Genomic DNA, 21,482 nt, shown 5'->3' with positions numbered 1-21,482 from the left:
ATTTCATACTTATTACACCAAGAAGCATTTTTTTTTAAATGTGAATTATCTCCTTTCATTATATTTACTAGGGAAGATAACTTCAATTTCCTGCTTATGCCATCCCAACTAACCTGGATAATTCAAAATAGGAGATGCTAACAAAAATGAAGTACCAGTATTACAAAACTGGGAATTTTAGCATAAAAGTAATTGTTAAGTTTGTGTAAAGTTTAAACTGTAATTTCATTGAAATAGTATAACCTAATTGACATTGTAATTTTTGGGCTAGTGAGTGAATAGATGTTCAGTATAAGCTTTTTCCTTGCCAGTCCACCATAGTATGGTCATATTATTTGAAAAACTGGTTTCAACAACAGCATCTTGAACAAGCTCATATATCAAATGCACCCTCAGAAGATACAGAACCTCTAAAAACAAATGTATAAAATGAAACTTTTGAATCTGATATTATGTATAAAATTTGTCTAACTAAAGATCCCTAAAGTTGATGTCCATGTAGCTATGACCATTGAAGAGATTAGAGAGAGCATCATGAAACATGTATCCAATATAGACAAAAATAGTTCAGCAATAATCCACCTGTTATCTTGAGTCATCAAATATACTTCTGAAGTAGTACCATTCTAGAGACCATTTCATCAATATTTGGTCATAAATTAGACAAATCAAATATTCAACCAATTTATCATGATGGTTGCCACTTTTATGAAAAGGTTCCCTGATTTCTGGGGGGAAACTTCACAACGATTGGTTCCAACATGCTCACCACTGATAAAAATAAAAGAAGAATGTGACTGAGGACACAAATGCCCCCCTCAAGCTTAAAACAAACGAAAATGGGATGACAGACAGAGAGACAGAAAGATGGAAGGATTCGCCAACGGAACTGAGCATAAAATATTTTTTTTTTTTTTTAAGTACAAATGTAATTGTGGCTTAATTGGTTGATCAGAAGGTTTGATGGTTTCCTTATTTGAGATCATAGAATGTGACTAATCACAAGACAACATGACAGGTACCACTAGTTGAGCAAGAACTGCTTACCCTTCCAGAGCACATATATTCACCCTAGGTATTTGATGGGGTTCATGGTTATGGACTTTCCGCTGTCTGTTAGTCTTTTTTTCTTTCAGCAATGGCATCATTGGTCTATTGTTTTTTTATTACTCCTTTGGTATCTTCATCCTTTTATATAGATTACTTAAAAATGTTTGACCAGATACAAAAGTTCAGCTTATACAGTTTTCTATTTTACACAGGGTTCAGTTTAAAACGAAGTTTATGAAATGGGCAGTATTTCAATTTTTAAAATCCTGTATGCATTTAGAACTTGTTGAACTGCATCTGAATATAGAATAAACAGCTGCACCATGAGCGCATGATACGCCTGTCGCGTTTTCAAAGAATAAGGTTCAATAACTTCTCAATGTCATATCAGAAATTTATGAAAAACTAAAGGGAGGTTATCTTAATAGATATAAACCAGTCACCATTGTCAGAAAACTGGAAAATCACCCCTTTTTTATCAATAAAATCCCATAACTCGGAAACGTAAATCTAAAATTTATAAAAATTGAAAGGGAGCTTACGTCAATAGATATAAACAATTGAAAACTGCTGAAAGCATTTTTCAGTTATTGTCCGAAAACTGGAAAATCCCCCTTTTTTTTAATGAATAAAACCCCATAACTTGAAACATAAAATCTAAAATTTATAAAAATCTAAAGGGAGCTCATGTCAATAGATATAAACAATTCACCAAAGTTTCTTGCAAATTGGTGAAAGTGTTTTTAAGTTATTGTCAGAAAACTGGAAAATCCCCCTTTTTTAATAAATAAAACCCCATAACTCGGAAATGTAAAATGAAAAATTTATAAAAAACGAAAGGGAGCTCACGTCAATAGATATAAACAATTCACCAAAGTTTCATGCAAATTGGTTAAAGCGTTTTTGAGTTATTGTCGGACATGTTGATGACGGACAGACGGATGGACAGCGGTATACCATAATAAGTCCAGCAAACGGGCATATAATAAAAATGAAATGTGCAACATTTATACTTCCAAAATTTCAATCAATTAAAAATGTGTAATGTAGATTTCTAAACGTAAAGAATAAACATAAAAAGCGACCAATATTGTACCTCTGTAAGTAAAAATGCTTCATATACCAGTTTTGCAATATTCAGATGCAATTAAACGATATCTAAATGCTAACAAAATTTAATAAAAGTCAGAAAAACTGCTCTATTACAAATACTTTTAAAAATTTTCACTGTAGTGCCAAAGTAGAAGGTAAGCTAAAGAGTTTAAAGCAATAAGGTAATGCCCATATCCTACTGACTGTGAAATCTTCATCACTTAGAATTGACTAGTAGATGCTGGCTATTAGAACCAATATATGAGATATAAGTTGTTAATCAGAAAAGAAACAACATATTGTAGCTTCTAATGATTTTATACATGTCTCAGATCTGAATATATGATACAATAAAATAAAACATAAAATACATAGTAATTATGAAAATAATAGCAAGTCCATAGAAATACTGATATAACAGTAAAAAAAAATTCTTTATAATTATAGAGAGAGTGCAATCACGCATTTATAGTTATTTCTGTTTAGAAGTGTTAGACTGAACATATACACTGGTCTCAAAAAATTAATTTAACTTAATAATTACTGTTGAAGTTTATAAAAGGAATATGTCAATCTATTCTCCACAATACCTGAGAAAGCCAGTCACATCATCACACATGTTCTCCATGAATTCAAATATTCAAGTCTAATTTTTCAGCATGAAAAGAAAAAATTGTAAAGGGTTCCTTAGAACCTTGTGTCTTATATGAGTATGTCACTATCAAAGTGTAATGTTGGCTGCCAAAGACCATTTTTCAGTAAAATTCAGAAAAAAAACAAAAAATTACAGAATTAACATAAAAGTTAACCATGCTGACGGAATTATGTCGCTTCCACAACAAAATGTTGCAGGCTCATTGAAAAACATATCTGAATGGAGACCTTATGCTTTTTGACTTATTTAATAAAATAAAATATGTACATTGTCACATTATCCAAGCAAAAACTGTGATAATCAAATTAACAATCACATACAAAATATTAAATACACAAATTTTACAAAAGTTTCATTCTTTATATCTTACACCTCAAGACAAAAACTTTGTAAATTATAGAAGTGTATTAAGAAACAATTAAATTAGTTATCAGTTAAATAATAAACACATCAAAACAATAAAAGAACTGTGTATACAGTATACTGGCACCTATTAAAGAAACAAACTGGTTAACATAAAAAAAATTAACTGTATAGTTATTCAAATCATTCCTTTTTTACTTTAAAATTGCCATGTCATGTTGGAAACTCAAAAACACTAAAAACAATTCTAAATCAAATGAAATGAAAATTAGCCTTTACATTCCCTTTTAGAGTAACTTAAGTGTAAAATGCTTCTATTTTGGTCAAATATTTTCTATCAAACTTGAATAAAATCAATAGGATAATTTATTTTTGTTTTCACATTGATTTTTTTTTTCATTATATTTCAAAGTCTACTGATGTTTTCATATCTTTAATTTTATGATGTAATAATCTCTATTACTATTTCTAACTTTATCTTAAATTTGTTCTTTTGCCATAGTAACCAATTATCCCACTATAAACATGAAATACTAACCCCAAAAGAGAAACAGATCTTGGAAAAATATTTGAGATGGGAGACAACTCTCAATTGATAAAATTATGGAATAATAAACCATAGTTACTTCAAAAATACACAAAAAAAAACAGACAAAACTGAGACAAAATTACACATATCAAATGGGACAAGTAGTGTTAAATACATATTTAATACAATGTGAATCTTAAAGAGAAAAATAAATAACATAAATTTGCCATTTGTATCATGATGGAATGTTCACCAATAGAGATTAGGACTCATTATTAGCACGATCAGAATATAAAGTCTTCAATATCAGCAAAAACAAACCTAAATTTAATAAGGCCACAATCAATAAATCCATTGACAGCTTCTCAAGTTTTCAAAATTTCATGTCAGAAGCAGGGAGATACTTTTCACCAAATATTATATCAGAATATCTGATATTTATAGAAATTAATAGTTCTTGGACTCTTGATTTTTTGTCAAAAGATAAAAATTGTTAATGAGGTAGATATTGAGTAGATGAGGGAGGACCTGAGAAGCCAAAGGTTTTTTATTCTGCCCAAAAATAAACTTTGGCAAGACCATAGCTATTTAAAAAAGAGACCAATCCATTATTTAGTTCACACAGTATGAAATTTTGTCTATCCAATATAATAAAATACAAAAAAAATACAAGTACAAGAAAGGCTATGGTGTTCTCTTTGGAAATACTTCAAAAAGGCCTTTATCACTTACAACCAGCCTTTGGTCCATAGAAAACATGTATGAACTTCTGATCTGGTTGTATGTAATACTACCTTCCTGTTAGGGTCCTCAACAAATTTTATTTGATTCAAGTCTTCAATTTAAACAAAATCCTATTTCAGCATGTACAAGTTTTCTTTATATACTATATGCAGCAATACAGTGGTGCATTTCCCCTATTCTATCTGCTTTTAAATATATTTAGTTGCAAAATTTGTTTGCTGGTGGAAAAGCCAATGTCTAGAATTACTTCAGAGTGCCCGAACTACAGTTTTAAAGAAAATCTGGTTTATTATTCTTTCCAAATATATGATATTTCTATTAAAAAAACAGCTGTTACAGTTAAGAGTATAAGAAAGCTGAGAAAGATCTATTTACAAAGTTAGTTCGAAGATATCTGGGACTATTCAAAATTTTAATAATTGGATATTGTAAAAAAACATCTCAACTTCAGAAAATTTATTTCAGTTATGACAAATACCGGATAAATACTAAAGGATTCTTTTCTTCCAGCAGCTTGTCTGTTACTAGAGATATAGTAAAACAATCATAAATTATGTCTATATAAATATTTTATATGAAAAGATTTATGCTTCAAGCATGCTTAATCTATTCTAGGCAAGAACATTATGACTATTGTTTACATTTAAAAGGAAGGAGAAGGTATGATAAGAGCCATTATTTTCCATTTGAATTTGCAAAATTAGATACTTCAATCTCTTAAAAAAAAGTATGCATATTTTATTGGTAAATGTATGGGATAATATAGTCTGGTCCTTTGAGTGCAGAAATGTCATCTGTGACATCAGTATTTGACTAAAAATTGTCATTTTACTAAGTAATTAACTTACATCAACAGCTTTACACAAGACACCTTGGGTTAATTATCTTTTCGGGTAAGATTCTTACTTTTATCTCAAATGAATAAGATCTGAAAATGAGGCTATTTCGACAGGTATTTGCAGTTCATCTATAAATGCAAGAAGTTCAAGACCTTAAAAAATGTTGTGCAATTAAAAATTCAAATACATTTTATTACTGATACCTGAGACATATTTCTATTTAATATTTGAAAAAGTAATTCAATGATTTATAATACATTGAATTTTTTATTCTAGTCAAGGGGTCCAAAAGTGGCCTTATCATATCATCTCCTGTATAAGCATGGGCAAAAGCATTAATCTCAGTGTCCCAATTTCATTTTTATAACCAAATAAGGGACCTTCAAACAAGTGAGGTATTTCATCTTAGGCCAAATAAATTAATAGATACAATTCCCTATCCTAACTAAAATTCTTTTTATCCCTCTTATGAAGAATTTTTTAAAAACATTTTTAACATGCATAGTTTAGCTGACAATGAAGTCCTATTAATTAGATGTAAAATAAAATTATACAAGATCTTATTTTTTAAATCTATCACCTTAAATTTATTTCAGTAAGAAACCAAATGTATGATTATTATTTCACTTGGCCTAATATCTAAAACTTCTTAATACACTAAGTGTATTTTTATCATGCAAAACCTATAAGCTTTTGGTGAAGGAAGATGACAAAAACTATTGTCAGGTTCATTACAAACTAAAATCTATATGTTTCTCTTTTTTAATTAATCAATAAACCATTTGTCAAATATAAATTCTAAAGGCAAACATTTATCTTCTATTCTAAAATTTTGAAGCTGATCACGATAGTATTAGCTTCCCCTTAAGTCGGGTGGTGTTTAAGTTTTATAGACAAAAAAAAAAATTTTCTATAGTAATCAAGCACTAAATGGCGATTTTTACAAAATTTGTAAATGTATTCTAAATAAACAATAGTATCTACTTTCCCAATAAATAACATGCTAAAAAAAAGTAGGGTTGTTGGGTCCAATTTTTGTTCAATTATTTTGTTCTTCCAACAATTTAACATAATTGACACATTTGAACTGTAAAAGCACTTGTTTGAAAATGTTAAATAATTAAGAGTTGTCACATAAAATTAATTTTTGTAGCCTTTTACACATTTATACATGTATAATATCTCAAATATGTTAAAATTTTAATAATTTAATTCAATTTGATTTGCTATGAAAATGGTGGAAAATAAAACTGCCACAAACATTTTCCAGTTGTTTATATGTTCGTAGCCTACTATTAAATAATTCCCTCACACAAATGAAAGAAAGGTTTTGCTAAAATAAATCATAATAAATGTTTATACAACAGACATCTAGCTGATGCTTGTTTGGTTTGAGATTCATTCTCTCTCTGTTTCTTGTTTCACAGTTCTTAAAATGACATTGGTCTGGAAGATCAAGTAATTAGCACTCAGAAATACACTCTGTCTTCTGAAAGACAGAAAATTCCATTATATGCATGTAAATATCGAACAGAATTTTGTACACAACTTAATTATTGCTTGAAATGGTTTTATACTTAATGTTCAACAAAAACAGATCATGGGAAAAAAATTTAAACAAATACGGTAAATTCAGAAATTATTGCCGTGCATTTATTATTGCGATTTTGACATTTTAAGACTAAAATGCAATTTTAATTTTTGCGATATTGAGAAAAATCCTGTTTAATTCATATAAAAAAATTCAAAATGCGAGTTTTAATTATTGCAATTATGACCCTGTCACATTTTCCGCAATAATAAAAACATCGCAATAATTCCTGAAGCATAATAAGAATTATGAAGCAAATTCTGTGACTATATTAAACCTATATAAATAATTTTTCCTCAGTCAGTCTTATCGAAATTATTACAAATGGTTCATTTACTTTTATTGTATGATTTTTTTTTTTGCTTTCAATAGATTGTTGCTTGCTTCTGGTAGCTTATTTAAATCAGAAACCGTTGTTGAAGGACACGTAAAAATAATGTTTAGACTCTCATCTTCATTCCACAAAAATAAGGTTCAGAGAATTAAATTTCTCACTAAAAATTCTATGCACTTTGCAAGAAATATTTTAAAACGTTCAATAAAATATAAAGCTGAAGCAAAAATAAAGGAAGCAGATGAAATGCTAAAAGTAAACTGTGACCTATTAGGAGATAACTGTATTGTATTTTAAGGTCCGACGACATCAATTGGTGATTTGATGGTCGCAAATTAAGTTTACTGGCGATGCATAAAAGGAGCCAGTAAACGGGTATTTGCGATCATCAAATCACCAATCTATGCCGTCGGAGCTTTAAAATCCAGTATTGTTATCTCCATTCTAATGAAACTGACAGAAAACAAAGCATACATTTAAAATCTGTCATACGTCGTCTGCGCTTGCGCGTATGTTTTCATAGCATCAATTGTGAATTGATGCCATGAATATTGGTGACGTTATCCAATCAAAATGAACGTTACAAACGATGTTGCATTAGAATAGTTGTTTACATCCTTGTATCTTGCTGAAGGTTGTCTCATTGGCAATCATACCACATCTGCATATTAACAATAACGTTATATAGGGTTACTTACTGGCTGCCATCTCTGAAGAAGGCCTTTAGCATATTGCTAAACTTCTTAGAATATCGTACAAATTCTTTTTTCCTATCTTCTAAAATCTAAAAGAAGGAAGTAAAATATAGATAATAAACATGAAAAAGTTCCTGCATCAAATTACCTTTGGTACTCCAATCAAAAGTATTACTTTTTTTTCTGGAATTCAAACCCTTCTACACAGGTTTTTACCAACAAACAAAAGTTTTGTTGTAACTCATGGATACCAACTAGGTATAAGAAAACTAGTAGAGTCACAATCTAAATGCAAAATGAAAGCAGCAATTTAAATCAGTCTTTAAAACCCTGGATATTAAAATACATGAATGGTGACAGCTGTAAGCTATCGCACAATAAAAGCATGATGTACTTTTGGCTAAAATCAATCCAATATCAGTTGAATGGAACATTAAAATCTGATGTCAATGTACCATGATTATATATGCAACCCTGTCTCCATGTTAAAGAACCCTTATTACAACTCAAAAGGCCCTTTGGTGATCTGTTGCAAGACAACATTCCTCATCATACTTGACATAAACTTTTTTTACAGTGACAAACAAATTGCCCAATCACTCAAAACCTACCTTACAAATTCATTCTTTGGTTTAGTTAAATACAAATATTTGCCACTGACAATAGATAAACAACAATCAACTAAAAAAATCCTGCTTTTTTATACCATTAATCCTTTAAATATTATCTTGTAGTGTATGCTAAACAAGACACAAAATACATGTAAATTTTACTGAAATCGGTTCATTAGTTTTCATGAAGATATTGACTGCTGATACCATGTAAGGATCAGCACAACATTACATCTCTGCAAAACTCTAAGAAGACTATTGATTTAATTATAAATATATACCTGTTTACTTCCATTATCACCACCAGGTATTTCAGCTATTACTTTATTGAAGGCATCTAATAAATGTTTTATGGAACCTGCAATTTCTCTGGAAAAAAAAAAAATAGAAATTTGCCACATTGTATGATTATATATTCAATTTTCTTCTTCTCCATTTTCAAATTATAATCTAGAAGAGACATCAAAAATGTCTCATAGTTTCAATCTGAATAATAGTCTGTTTTATTCTTTACTTCATAAAAAGGCACTGATAAACACCTCTTCTAAAGACAGGACAATTTTTATAAGATGATAAGTGTTCATTTTTTTATTTCAAGTTGAGATAAAACATCAATGAGTTCTGTCTTCTTGAAATGAAATGTGGGTTTGAAAATAATTGCCTTCTATATGAAGAAGTGCTGGCAGTAAACAAAATCAAAGAATTCTCGAAATTGCAATCCGCTGAAGATATGACATTTTTTTTAATGAGGCATTACCAATACATATAGTTCTGTATGATATGTGTTTTTTTTTAATTCTACTCGATGTAATATTTCCACATATGATGAAACATGTAAAAAATATCTCCCATCCTATATTTTAAGTAGAAAATCACTATAAAATATTTATATCATTAATACTTACTTTATAGTCTCTAGGAATTGTTTTCGGTCATCAATTTGAATTGGAATGCGACTTAATATGGTTTTAAGGTTTGTGGCACATCTGTTTAGTTCTTGGAATGATGGTTCTGGTCTGAGCAATCTTAGTTCTGAATAAAAAAAATAATTGATAATCAAAACTAAATAGTGCATTGTGATATGAATATTATGTGTAGATACATCCTCTCAAATTAATCTACAATATTAGTAATCAGACTACAAAAAAAGCTCTCACAAAGGTTGACACAGCCCTTGTAATAGTTTGCAACTTTCCATTATGTCAATTATTGCCACCTTCACCTATGGGGAAAACTGAAGTGCACCTGAAAAAACCCTACCAACTTTTGAAATATAACTGACAAACTCTATCACATACAAGTGTATCAGTTCTCTAGGTAATTTTGTAGTGATCTGATTGAGACTTAAACCACTATTGTAATGATAGGCTGCTATATGGTCTTTAAAATTTACATCTACAATCTAGTGCATTTGGCAACAGAGACTATATTACAAATAATGGAAAAATGCTGTATCAATTTACATAATTGCAACAAAGCAATTCGTTTATTATTAACTACATAACAACATGAACAAAACAACAAACTGACCAATTAAACTTTAGTTGATTGTAAACTTAAGAAATACTGTAAACCAACTAATTTTTGTGAGCAATTTATTTTCGAGAGTAGAAAAATAACACGAACATAAATCGTCGCAAATATGTAAACCTTGGATCTTTCCTTTTCTAACTACATCTAGTAAATTAGAAAATCGTGAAATTTAATCGTTGCGAAGTGGACTAGAAAGGGCTAAACGCGAAATAAAGTATCCACGAAAATAAGTTGATTTACAGTAATGTAAATATTCTCACCTTTACTGGATGGATGCATAGCAGCGCCGCTTGGTGTGGTTTTGGATGCTATAAAGACGAAGAATACAAAAATCTATTTAAATATAGGAAAAAACACATTAAAAGAACTAATTATGTCTACATTATCTTTTTGTTTTCCCATAATGCATAATACATGTTCTGATTTTGATAATACTTAATAGGTCTTCAATCACCAAAGCTTATTGAAAATGTTCAAAGTACAATTGTTCCTTGTTTAAGCCAGACATAACTTTTGAATATCTACAAAATTCTTACAATATACTATTTCAATTTTTAAATTATAAAGACCCTCCCAATAGATGGAAGATAAGGTTTTAGGGTTTCCTACAGTAAATATTTTGACTCAAATTTCTACCTACTCAGAAATTGGAGAAATGTTTTTGAGTCAATTTTAAACTAGAGCTGTCCGCATAGCTGGACTATTACTACCATACTTGCATTCTAGTTGTTGCTGTGAAATTCAGTATTGAGGCAATGAAATTTTGAGATTTTTGGTTTTCAGTCGTTCATTTTATACAAGCATTGCCTCTGTGTTAGGTTAACACATGGTTACTGATAGGTCAATCTTAAAGAATTATATTGACCCAGGAACAAAGTCTGAGATTTGTATACTGTAAATTCAGAAATTACAACTGCATACCAAGTTCTGTTAACCTAAGTTTTAAAGAAAAAAAGTTGTGAGCCGGACACAAATTGGATAGGTTTTACTATCATAGTGGTCAAAGGTCAAAGTCAAGGTCAAAGTGACATGAATTTAGTATGTGACACATCACCATCCCATGATGCAACTGCATACTAAGTTTGATTATCCTAAGTTTAATGGTATAAAAGTTATGAGCGGAAGGGACGAACAGACAGTTGAATGGATGGACAGACAGAAAGACGACCATGGTGATTCCTATATACCCCCTCCCCCAAACTTTGTTTCTTAGGGTATAAAAATCTGCATTGAAATTGTCTGAATTTTCTTTTACCTGAGTTAGTGTTTGATTCAACCAAGGCAATCTTGATTCAACAAATTTTAAAGGGGGATACATTACAAAAAAAATAGATTTTAGCCTTTTCTAATACATGTAATGTATCTGTAACAGCTTCTACACAACAGTAAGATTATTTCACTGAAAAGTCATAGAATTATTTTCAATACATCAGAAGTAACATTTTACCATCAATTTTATTTGATTAGTACAAATAACAACCACAAGGCCATGTGATATTTTCTAGTGTGATAAATAAACAAACAAAGCATATAACATTTGAGCACAAAAGCAAAACATACATTTGACAGATTTATTATCTTCAACAGAACAAAATCAGAAAATATGACAGAATTAAGCAAACTGGTGTTTAAGTTATTGAAATTAAGTTACAGTTTCATTCCTACTTTAAAGGAGAAAAAGCTATCACATCCATCATGTCTTTATTGAGTTTAAAATTTATTTAAGGTCAAGGAACAGTAAAAAGGCTATGTCACAGCTTTTGGTAAAATTTTGCATACAACTTTGACTCGTTGAAATACAACTGAAACTCGAAATAAATGGAGAATGTGTCTATGGGCCACAGATGCCCCTGCTTGCAAATATGCATGAGTCAACTTCCACATACAGATGCAGGATTCATGTAGTTAAGACCGTTTTGTGATTATAAGCATAAGTTTCATAACATTTGGTTGAGGCAAACTAAAGTTAGAGAACGGAAATGAAAAATTCAGCAATTTTTATGTTCATAAAGGGGCATAACTCATGAACGGTAAAAGTGACGCCACCCAATTTGTGATTATAAGCATAAGTTTCATTACATTTGGTTGAGGAAAAATAAAGTTAGAGAACGGAATCGACAGATTTAGCAATTTTTCCTTTATAAAGGGGCATGCATAACTCAAGAACAGTAAAAGTGACGCCACCCAATTTCACACTTGATCTGTGTGTTGTGGTAATAAGCATTGTGTATAAGTTTCATAACATCTGGTTGAGGCAAACTAAAGTTAGAGAACGGAAACAAAGAATTCAGCAATTTTTATGTTTATAAAGGGGCATAACTCATGAACAGTAAAAGTTACGCCACCCAATTTCAAACTTGATCTGTGTTTTGTGGTCATAAGCATTGTGTATAAGTTTCATAACATTTGGTTAGAGAACGGAAACCAATTTTGGGGACGTACGGACAGGACGGACGGGTAACACTTAACCCCCTCCGCTACGGCGGGGGCATAATAAAAATAATGCATTATTAAGTCGTTTACCCCATTATTATTTTACATCATGAAAATGGAAATTTATGTACCAACAACATACGGTTTTTTAAGAAAAATCTATGTACTTGAAATTCAAGATTTGATGATTTTGATTTAAGAATATTTTTCGACTTAATTTTGTGCTTTCTATATAAATATTCACCCATTTTGAAATATTTCAGAAAATTAAAGAGATAAATGAACTTTTTCGATTTTCAGTTTTAGGTCAATGAGCTAAAGATGTATGCAAAATTTTACCAAAATCTGTGAAGTAGCCCATTTACTGTAACTTGACATTAAGGAGAGTCTTTAAGCATAAACAATACCAACCAACTACATGAAGTATTAGATATGTTTAAAAACAAGTTAAAAGGAAGAAGTAACAGAAAAATTTTTTTTATGAAGGTTAAGTTGCTACCTCACATCTCTATAGAATATCTCAATAGTATAATCTATTAAATATCTTTCATAAACATTAACAATGGTTGTTTAAATCAACATATAAAGGTCATCCTCTGGACCAGAGAAAACTGGCCTTATAAGAGAGCTTTGAATTAAGATTAGAAATGTAATTAGAATTGTCTCCTTATGCTTTTGTGACCTGTATAGCAGGTTTTACTGTACTCTACTGCACAGGTTAGAGTTTTTGTTCCGTGTTGAAGGACTCACTGTGATTTGAGATAAAGAACAGCAATAAAAGAACTGTTCCTTTGCATTTTTGCTGTGCACATATTGATTTTGTGTCATGGATGAATGCCCAATATCCTTTCTTATCTATTGTGAATACATTTTCACTTAAATTTAAAAGAACAAATAAAGTATGTCTTCTTTGCCTTTTTCAACAACAAGCTGCATCGATAAGTAAGATATCCTAGTACTCTGCTTTATTCATAAATATCTATTTCAAGTGTTATTCATACCTGCACATGTGTGAGGCACATTTTAGTAGGATTAAAAAAGTATATGAAAAATTTAAACATTTTTCATTTGGAGTGGATTATATAATTGTTTGGCAGATGCTGATATGTGTGCAAGTTGAAATGAATTCTCAGAAAGCACTAAAATGTACCTGTCAATTCGTCGTTTGATATTTCTGTTTAAATATAAAAGACATTAAAAACACACACACAAAAAAAACCTGTTTCTTTATTTTTCACAAGAATATATGTCCACAGAGATGTACTGGCTTCATAAAATCACATTTTCTCTTCATGTTTATAGAGTAGTAAAATTGGGTCAAAATCTTAATTTGATATGTAATTTAAAATGTAAACATATAAATGAATATTTGTACTTAGTTTTAAATTGATGTGTTCTCCGCTTGATAGTTAACTATCATAACCCAAACTTTAACCTGGGATTGTTCTGATTTCACACAATCCCATTCTTATGTTTATTTAACTGTGAAATGAGGGTCAAAACCTTAATTTGGCATATAACTTAAAAAGTTAAATTCATAATGATTATGTGTACTAAGTTTCAAGTATTAACCTTTGGTGTATTGATTTCATTCTATCATATTTCCATGTTCAGTGAACCATGAAGATCTGTTTAGTGAACCATAGAGACTCTTATCTTTAGAACAATAAGACAGAAGAAGAATTTAACTTGCATGGCTTCCAACTAGCATTTCTACAGCCAAATAAAGGAAATGGCCTTGAATTGAATTTGAGTAAACTGTATAAAAAATAAACAATAACAGTGGGATAATGAAATTTCAGAATCATACAAAAATAAGTCAGCACAAAAACTTTGTAAGGAAAACCAACAGGGGAAATCCTACTATCTTAAAATTTTTCACAGGTCACATACATACCATCATATCCTTGTGCATCACCTAATCTTAGCAGCGTTTCACATATATCAAAGTGGTCTTGGATGTCTGCTTTCTTCAGGATACCCCTCAAGAAATCATGGACAAATCCAGGCACAGTTGTGTCAACCTATAATCATGTGCGAGATTTTTTTGTTATGAAATTATTAATCATTAGATCATTTAGTTCCAATAAATTACCATGATTTCCAAGTGAAATAAAAACCGATAATTTCACATGTGAAATAAATCTGATAATTTCACTCCTCTGACCTCATACAACAATAGATGTTGTCAAAACGTTGCATCAAAACAATTGAGAATGTGTAGAAAAAATATATAGTTCCTTTCATTTTCTTCTTTATTTTCATTTAATAGTCCATGGCCATTGAAATAAAAATAACTAATCCAAGGATTATAATATCAAAAAATATTCAACTCTTGACAGAACAACACTGATAATTAATGTAATGTTTGGTCACTTGTTAAATATTATTCCATATTTCATATAATTTAATGATAAGGAGATATGCTAAGTGCCATTTCTGGCCTTAAATTGAAGCATTACAAATTGAGTTAATTTTTGTCTAAAGATAACTGATATGATTGTGCAAATTTAAAACTAGAAGGAATTCTAATTATTAAGGGTATTAGCTGAAATGTTATGGTCAAAAGATAGCATAAAATTTGATTTTTCTAAAAATAATGACAAAATTTACATATTTTCACATATTATTGACATATAATCTGTCCCGAAGGAACTGGACATTTTGTTGAATTTAGACAGAATGAATTTGTAACTACTGAATGAAGTTTTTTTTACACAGATCTTTGACCAATTCAAAATTCAGTGTGGACAAGTTTCAATTTATAAAATTACCTTTGAAAAAGAAGCTCGTAATGTCTGTGCTGATGATTTGTCTTTCTTTTCTAACTAAAATACACAAAGCAAAATAAAGCAAATTAGATGTTCCAAGATACAAACAGAATTAAATTATATGGAAAGCAAAATTAAAATTATTTTTTTTACCTGTCACCAAACAATTGGAATTGTGATAGGTCAAAATAACCTTTCATTATACATCTTCAAACAAACTAAATATAATTAATATTATTAGCTCGACATAATAAAAGTTCTGTTATTAAACTTACTAGAACACACCCGCGAAATCGCGGGCATTTAGAGCGTGGTCGAAAGTATGTAAACTGTTGTAGGATGAATTTTTGTAAACGATTTTATGACTGGAGAATTTCAGGAAACGTATCAAAAGTCATAGGTACTTGGTGACAGGACAATTTTTTTTAGCCCTTCCCCTTTTTTCCCCAAAGTCCGTTATTTTTTGTTTTCTGTTTTTCTGTATACTATGAACATACATATACTATAAATAAAGTGTACTTGCTATTTACTATCAATTCCAAGTTTACTATCCACGGCGGTCACTGATATATTATATTTGAATTGATAGTAAATAGCAAATACACTTTATCTATAGTATATGTATGATCATAGTATACAGAAAAACGCGAAAATAATTGTCCTGTTCCCAAGTACTTATGAAAATTATGTGTAATTTTAAAACAGTCCTAACCTAAAGGGAAAACGGTACTACATGTATTACATTTTCCCAGCATTAGGTTGGCCTTTTGTGTACCCAAGGCTGGTGAAGGAAGTCAACTTAGGAGCGCTGTGATTGGATGTAAGGGTACAATATATTTTTTTATTTATCTATAAATAACTGCAGTGTGTAAATTTACAATATCAATTTTGAAACCCATTGAAATATTTTCTAGAGAATTATTCGAAAAGACTTCCAAAATTTCATAAATTTGGTGTAAAATGACGGCGGGCATGGATAACATAAACAAGCTCCGTTGGCAGTTGATCATGATACTATTTGGCTTCAATTTTTAAAACAGAATAATAAAGTACTAACACCACACATAACTGTTTTATCCAGGTTTTTATTATAAAAAGTGGTAAATTTAGAAAATGTTAGTATTGTCGCCTATGACAGAATAAATAGTACCGTTTTCCCTATACTGAAGATAGCAAGAGAAATCAAAATCAATCAGACTTCAGTTAGATTATACTAAATTGAAGCTTTTGATGAGTACATTTGATTTTTATCACAAAGAATAGAAATTTTTCACTGAGACCAATACTGTGTTGAGAAAAGTGCTGAGTCATCATAATAAGTCAAATTGATGGGTACTGATATAAAACTTTATTCTAGGATTTCAATATTAACTATATTGTATTAAATGCACCAAACTAAAGTTCTTTTGTATTTGTTTTCACCTTTTGCAATGATTAATTCAATTGGAAACACCAAAATTCAAGTCGCGACAAATATTTTTAACTGACATATATGCCTTTTTTGCTGTGTAACTCCCTAAATGTATAACTTGGGTATTTCTCAAGACATAATCTATTTAAATGGGAAATTGTCTGGTTAAGTTTGTACTGCTTATGGAGTAAGGCAATATTTGGTCATACTAGAAGCATTTTCAGTGTTAAAATTGTCCATCTAAGAAAAAAGAGGCCCACTTGAGGCCTAAATTTAGATAGAATTTATACTCTCCTGTGTATAGAATTGTTCACATTCTTGGCAATTCATGCAGCAAACATTTCAATAGTGCTTCATTTTGTAGTTTCTATCTTTTATTATATCAAGCATATATAATTTTTCATTTTCTTCTGTTTGAAAGGACTTTTGTTGGAAATGAATACTCCCAAGGGACATAATTCATCCTATTCATAGATTAATACGGGCAACAAAGGCAACTTTACAGCTGAGTATTTTGCATATTTAATGTTTTAAGTGTCTAATATCTTTGTTTTTATCATCTCAAGACAGAATAAGGGATTTTATAACAATCTCTGAAATTTTGAACCACAATATGGCATATACTAAAGCATGGAATGGAGATTTGTATGAAAAATCTTGAATTTGTGCTTATGTTGTAAATTTTGGATAAAATGAATACAAATTGAATGGAACTGTCATTTTTATCTGTTTAAATGGAACTGTTTGTTATTCTTTTAAATAAGATGAGATATGATTGGATACAGGTTGTTTATTAAGCCTTATCTGAAAGAAGTACAGAAAGAGGTAAACCAGCATGTAGGGTTGGGGACATAAAATGATCCATGTTTCTATAAGTAATGGGGGCATACCAAAGTTTTTATTATAGCCAAGGTTTTCAAAATAACCCAGTATTGCATTAATGGTGTAATAAGAAATCTTTATGTCACAGTATAGGGAAAATGGTTCTATTACATTTTCCTAGCATTAGGTTAGCCTTTTGTGTACCCAAGGCTGGTGAAGGAAGTCAACTTAGGAGCGCTGTGATTGGATGTAAGGGTACAATATATTTTTTTATTAATCTATAAATAACTGCAGTGTGTATATTTACAATATAAATTTTGAAACCCATTGAAATATTTTCTAGAGAATTATTCGAAAAGACTTCCAAAATTTCATAAATTTGGTGTAAAATGACGGTGGGCATGGATAACATAAACAAGCTCCGTTGGCAGTTGGTCATGATACTATTTGGCTTCAATTTTTAAAACAGAATAATAAAGTACTAACACCACACATAACTGCTTTATCCAGGTTTTTATTATAAAAAGTGGTAAATTTAGAAAATGTTAGTATTTTCGCCTATGACAGAATAAATAGTACCGTTTTCCCTATAGGAAATCTTGTCTATGACTTAAAAGTCTGTCCGATGACGGAAACAATATCTGGACACCTTTATTTTCATTTTCCTCCCAAAATAACCCAAACTGAATAATCATAAGCGAGGATGACAAATGCGACTATGCATGGTATTTATAGGACACAGAGGCATGATGATTAATTTATTGTGGAAGGAAGAGAAGCGACACACAAAATGAGGTCTTCTCATTTAATAGTATAGATTCATACATGCGCCTTATTGTAATAATCATTTTCTGGACATCAAAGCTGGCTGATGATAACCCGTTTCATCAGTGAATACAAATGTGCCTAGTCATGCAAGCTATTCACAATGAAAGATACATTTTTGGAAAGCAAAATATTACAAAATGCATTAACTTTTTTGGTGTTATAATTATTTTTACTATAAATGAATGGAAAATAGCACTTTTAGAAACATAATCTACCAGTATAGCAGAATACCTATAAAATTTCAATATATTTCACAAGCGAAAACAAATTTTGAAAAGAGACTATGATTTACAAAACCACAAAACAATCAATTTGTTTACTCTAAAGCATACTTATACATTTCAGTCACCCTGTGGTAAGCCATGTTGGTTGCCATCTTATTTAAGTTTACTGACTTTCTTATTCATTTCATAAAGCTTTCCCAAACTGTGAGAATTTATTGAATACTTACACTTTCTAATAAAGGACCAATGACCACATCCAAGATCATCTTCCCATACATAGCTTTGTTGTTTTCCCCCATAGTCATTTCTCATTTAGTGACTTCTCATGTCATTTTCCTGTAAAATAAAGTTAGATTGTTTACACAGGTTAAATGATGGTTGGATGGATGGATAAAATGGATCATTTTACTTCATCTCAGTGATCTTAATGTAAAGAAGCAAAAGTTTCATGTATATTCAAGACAATATTATTGTGATATGAATACGAACCAGCTTAAAACTTGACTAATATGCTGAGCCTTATTTTTAACGTTTTAGTTTTAAGGTGTTCGCTCCTCTTGTTTTTGATTTTGGATCCTATTCACAATCTTATATCCATTTATGTCTAAACAATATCTTTCAAAATCTTCATAAAAATATTGGTTAAGACCATGTATTTTTTTTCTTCAATATAGTTAACAGTGTTCTCCCTAGGAACATTTAGCATCAGGGTCATGTGGTGTTATATTGCTTGGTGTGCTGCCATCTACATGAATTACAAATGGATATGTTGCTGTAATTTCTTGAAACAAGACGGTACATGTATTAAAATTCCTTGTATACCATGATGCTATATGAGTTTAGTGGGGAGAATACTGATGCAAGTAATTTATTCATTATGGGAAATATTCTCAGTAAAAGAGATCCTATCTACAAATGCACTACGATGCCGGCTGGTCGTTTCATTTTTTGGGTAAGTCTGTTCATATAACAGATCAGTTTTCAGTAAATTTAAACTCAGTGCCCATTCCCTAGCAATTGAAAGGGGGGCGTTATACTAATATTGAAAGAAAACAACGCATTTGCCTATCTTGTAATATGCAAGAAATTGAAGATGAATATTTCTTCTCAGTCTGTCCATGCTATATACAATTGAGGGATACCTATATACAAAAAATTAATACTAATCTTAATTTCAATTTTATTAAATTGCAATCAGCTATAACACTGAGGCATATGACCACACTTTTGAATAACAGTTTGCCAGTCATTATAAAAATCAAAAACAAAATATATCAATGATTGTCTTTTATTGAGAAAATCTGCATAATTTTTATTTTTTAATTTTTTTAGTTAATACTTGTTTATCTGTCAATACATTGTACACACATATTTGTAGTCTTCTTTTTCATGTGAATACCACTGTCACTCTTATTTAATTATTGTCAGTTTATTATTTCAATTGTACTATACTGTATGTCATAACCAATGTGTTTGTGCTGATAAATATTGTCTATAGACGTATTTACACTTGTATGCAAATTTGTCCGCCATTACGTAAAATCACACAGGTTCCCGTAAACTTTGACATCATAATTCAAAACATTTGACGTCACAATTAAAAAGTGATTGTTGTCTGACGTCAAAAGGTGATTCGGAGTAGATCTAAGGTCATTCAGAGGCAAAATATAGCTAAATACCAAAAGTGTAAATACGTTTATTGTCTATAACGTTTTGTTTACGAAATGAAGACTTGTCTGACAGATGAAAGAAATTTACAGATTTGGGGAATTTATGTATGTTGACTTCCTTCTGAGACTAAAAGATTCAATGTATAAGTCCCAGCAAGGATTTATAACTAACACACGTTCTTTGGTCGCAGCTTCCTATTGGTACATGTAGTAAGTCAAAATTCATAGTACTATTTCTTAAATGCTCAAAATTTAAACCTCATTACAGTGTTAGTCCCTCATTTGATAGGTTATCCTTAATTTGAGTCAAATGATGGTTTTTTCCCAACCTGTAAATGAAAACAATTGTTAGATCCTATGGAAAATATGTAGGAAATGTAAATTATTTGTGCATGTTGATTGTTGTGCGACCACACCCGATGTACTTTGATGAATGAAGCAGTTGTAGCAATCATTTGCATATATCATACTCAAAGACACAAACTGTCTGTTATTTCATTCATGTTATGTTTTCTCGGGGGAAAATACCTTGTTCTTGCTGAAACTGAATGGAAAAAGGATTGTGTTTATCGTTTCAAGTTTTACACCTCCTAATCGAAGAGTCAAACTGGCGTTACTTCCCTTTACCCGCGTGTCTGTTATTGTAATATTGTATGAAAAAGAGCAATAACAAATTGAATAAGTGAACATAAGTTAAACTATCAAAGAACATTAACTAAAAATAGTTAAACATTAAATGAAATTAAAAAGGGGGGTTCATTCCAAAACGCCTTTGCTTTTTTATGCCCCCGCAACTGAAAGTTGGGGGCATATTGTTTTACCCCTGTCCGTCCGTCCGTCCGTCCCGTTATGGGTATATAGTTATTCCAGATAACTCCACCTACAGTTTGAATGCTAGGAAGTTTTCACTTTGCTGGCTGTTTGTACATATATTGAAGGTGTGCATGTGGTTAGGGTTTTGATTTTTATTAATATTTGCTCTTTTGGGAGATAGTTGAACTTTGTCATTTTTTGGAGTATTTAGAGGTGCATAGCGTTTCCGGATAACTCCTCCTACAGTTTGAATGCTAAGAAGTTTTCACTTTGCTGGCCGTTTGTATATAATGATTGAAGGTGTGCATGTGGTCAGGATTTTGATTTTTATTAGTATTTGCTCTTTTGGGAGATAGTTGAACTTTGAGAGATACATAGCGTTTCCGGATAACTCCTCCTAGGGTGAACCATACCCCTATGTATTCCCATGCTCAACTTTTTGTATTAAAAAAAAAAACACTTTGCATCTGCGGG

General features: G+C 30.5%; 1 protein-coding gene across 2 annotated transcripts; it reads right to left on the bottom strand.

Moving 5' to 3' along the window:
• Positions 1–2,441: 2,441 nt before the first annotated feature.
• Positions 2,442–20,789, bottom strand: LOC127738968 (programmed cell death protein 10-like). Of its 2 annotated transcripts, XM_052250466.1 has the most exons (10): positions 20,724–20,789; positions 18,753–18,861; positions 15,244–15,297; positions 14,367–14,493; positions 13,620–13,643; positions 10,297–10,344; positions 9,409–9,535; positions 8,785–8,872; positions 7,896–7,981; positions 2,442–6,761 (listed from the first exon to the last, which is right to left on the bottom strand). In XM_052250466.1, exons 2-10 carry the CDS (start codon positions 18,828–18,830, stop codon positions 6,671–6,673), a joined length of 723 nt encoding a protein of 240 aa, XP_052106426.1. In that variant the 5' UTR covers positions 18,831–18,861; positions 20,724–20,789; the 3' UTR covers positions 2,442–6,670. The 2 variants fall into 2 exon arrangements, with proteins under 2 accessions (XP_052106426.1, XP_052106428.1); XM_052250468.1 differs by lacking the exon at positions 13,620–13,643.
• Between the last annotated feature and the right edge of the window lie 693 nt (positions 20,790–21,482).

The sequence above is a fragment of the Mytilus californianus genome, unplaced genomic scaffold, assembly GCF_021869535.1.
Source record: "Mytilus californianus isolate M0D057914Y unplaced genomic scaffold, xbMytCali1.0.p SCAF_4, whole genome shotgun sequence".
Classification (NCBI taxonomy): Eukaryota; Metazoa; Mollusca; class Bivalvia; order Mytilida; family Mytilidae; genus Mytilus; species Mytilus californianus.
Note: the sequence above shows the minus strand (reverse complement) of the source record. Positions and strands in the feature narration are given on the sequence as shown.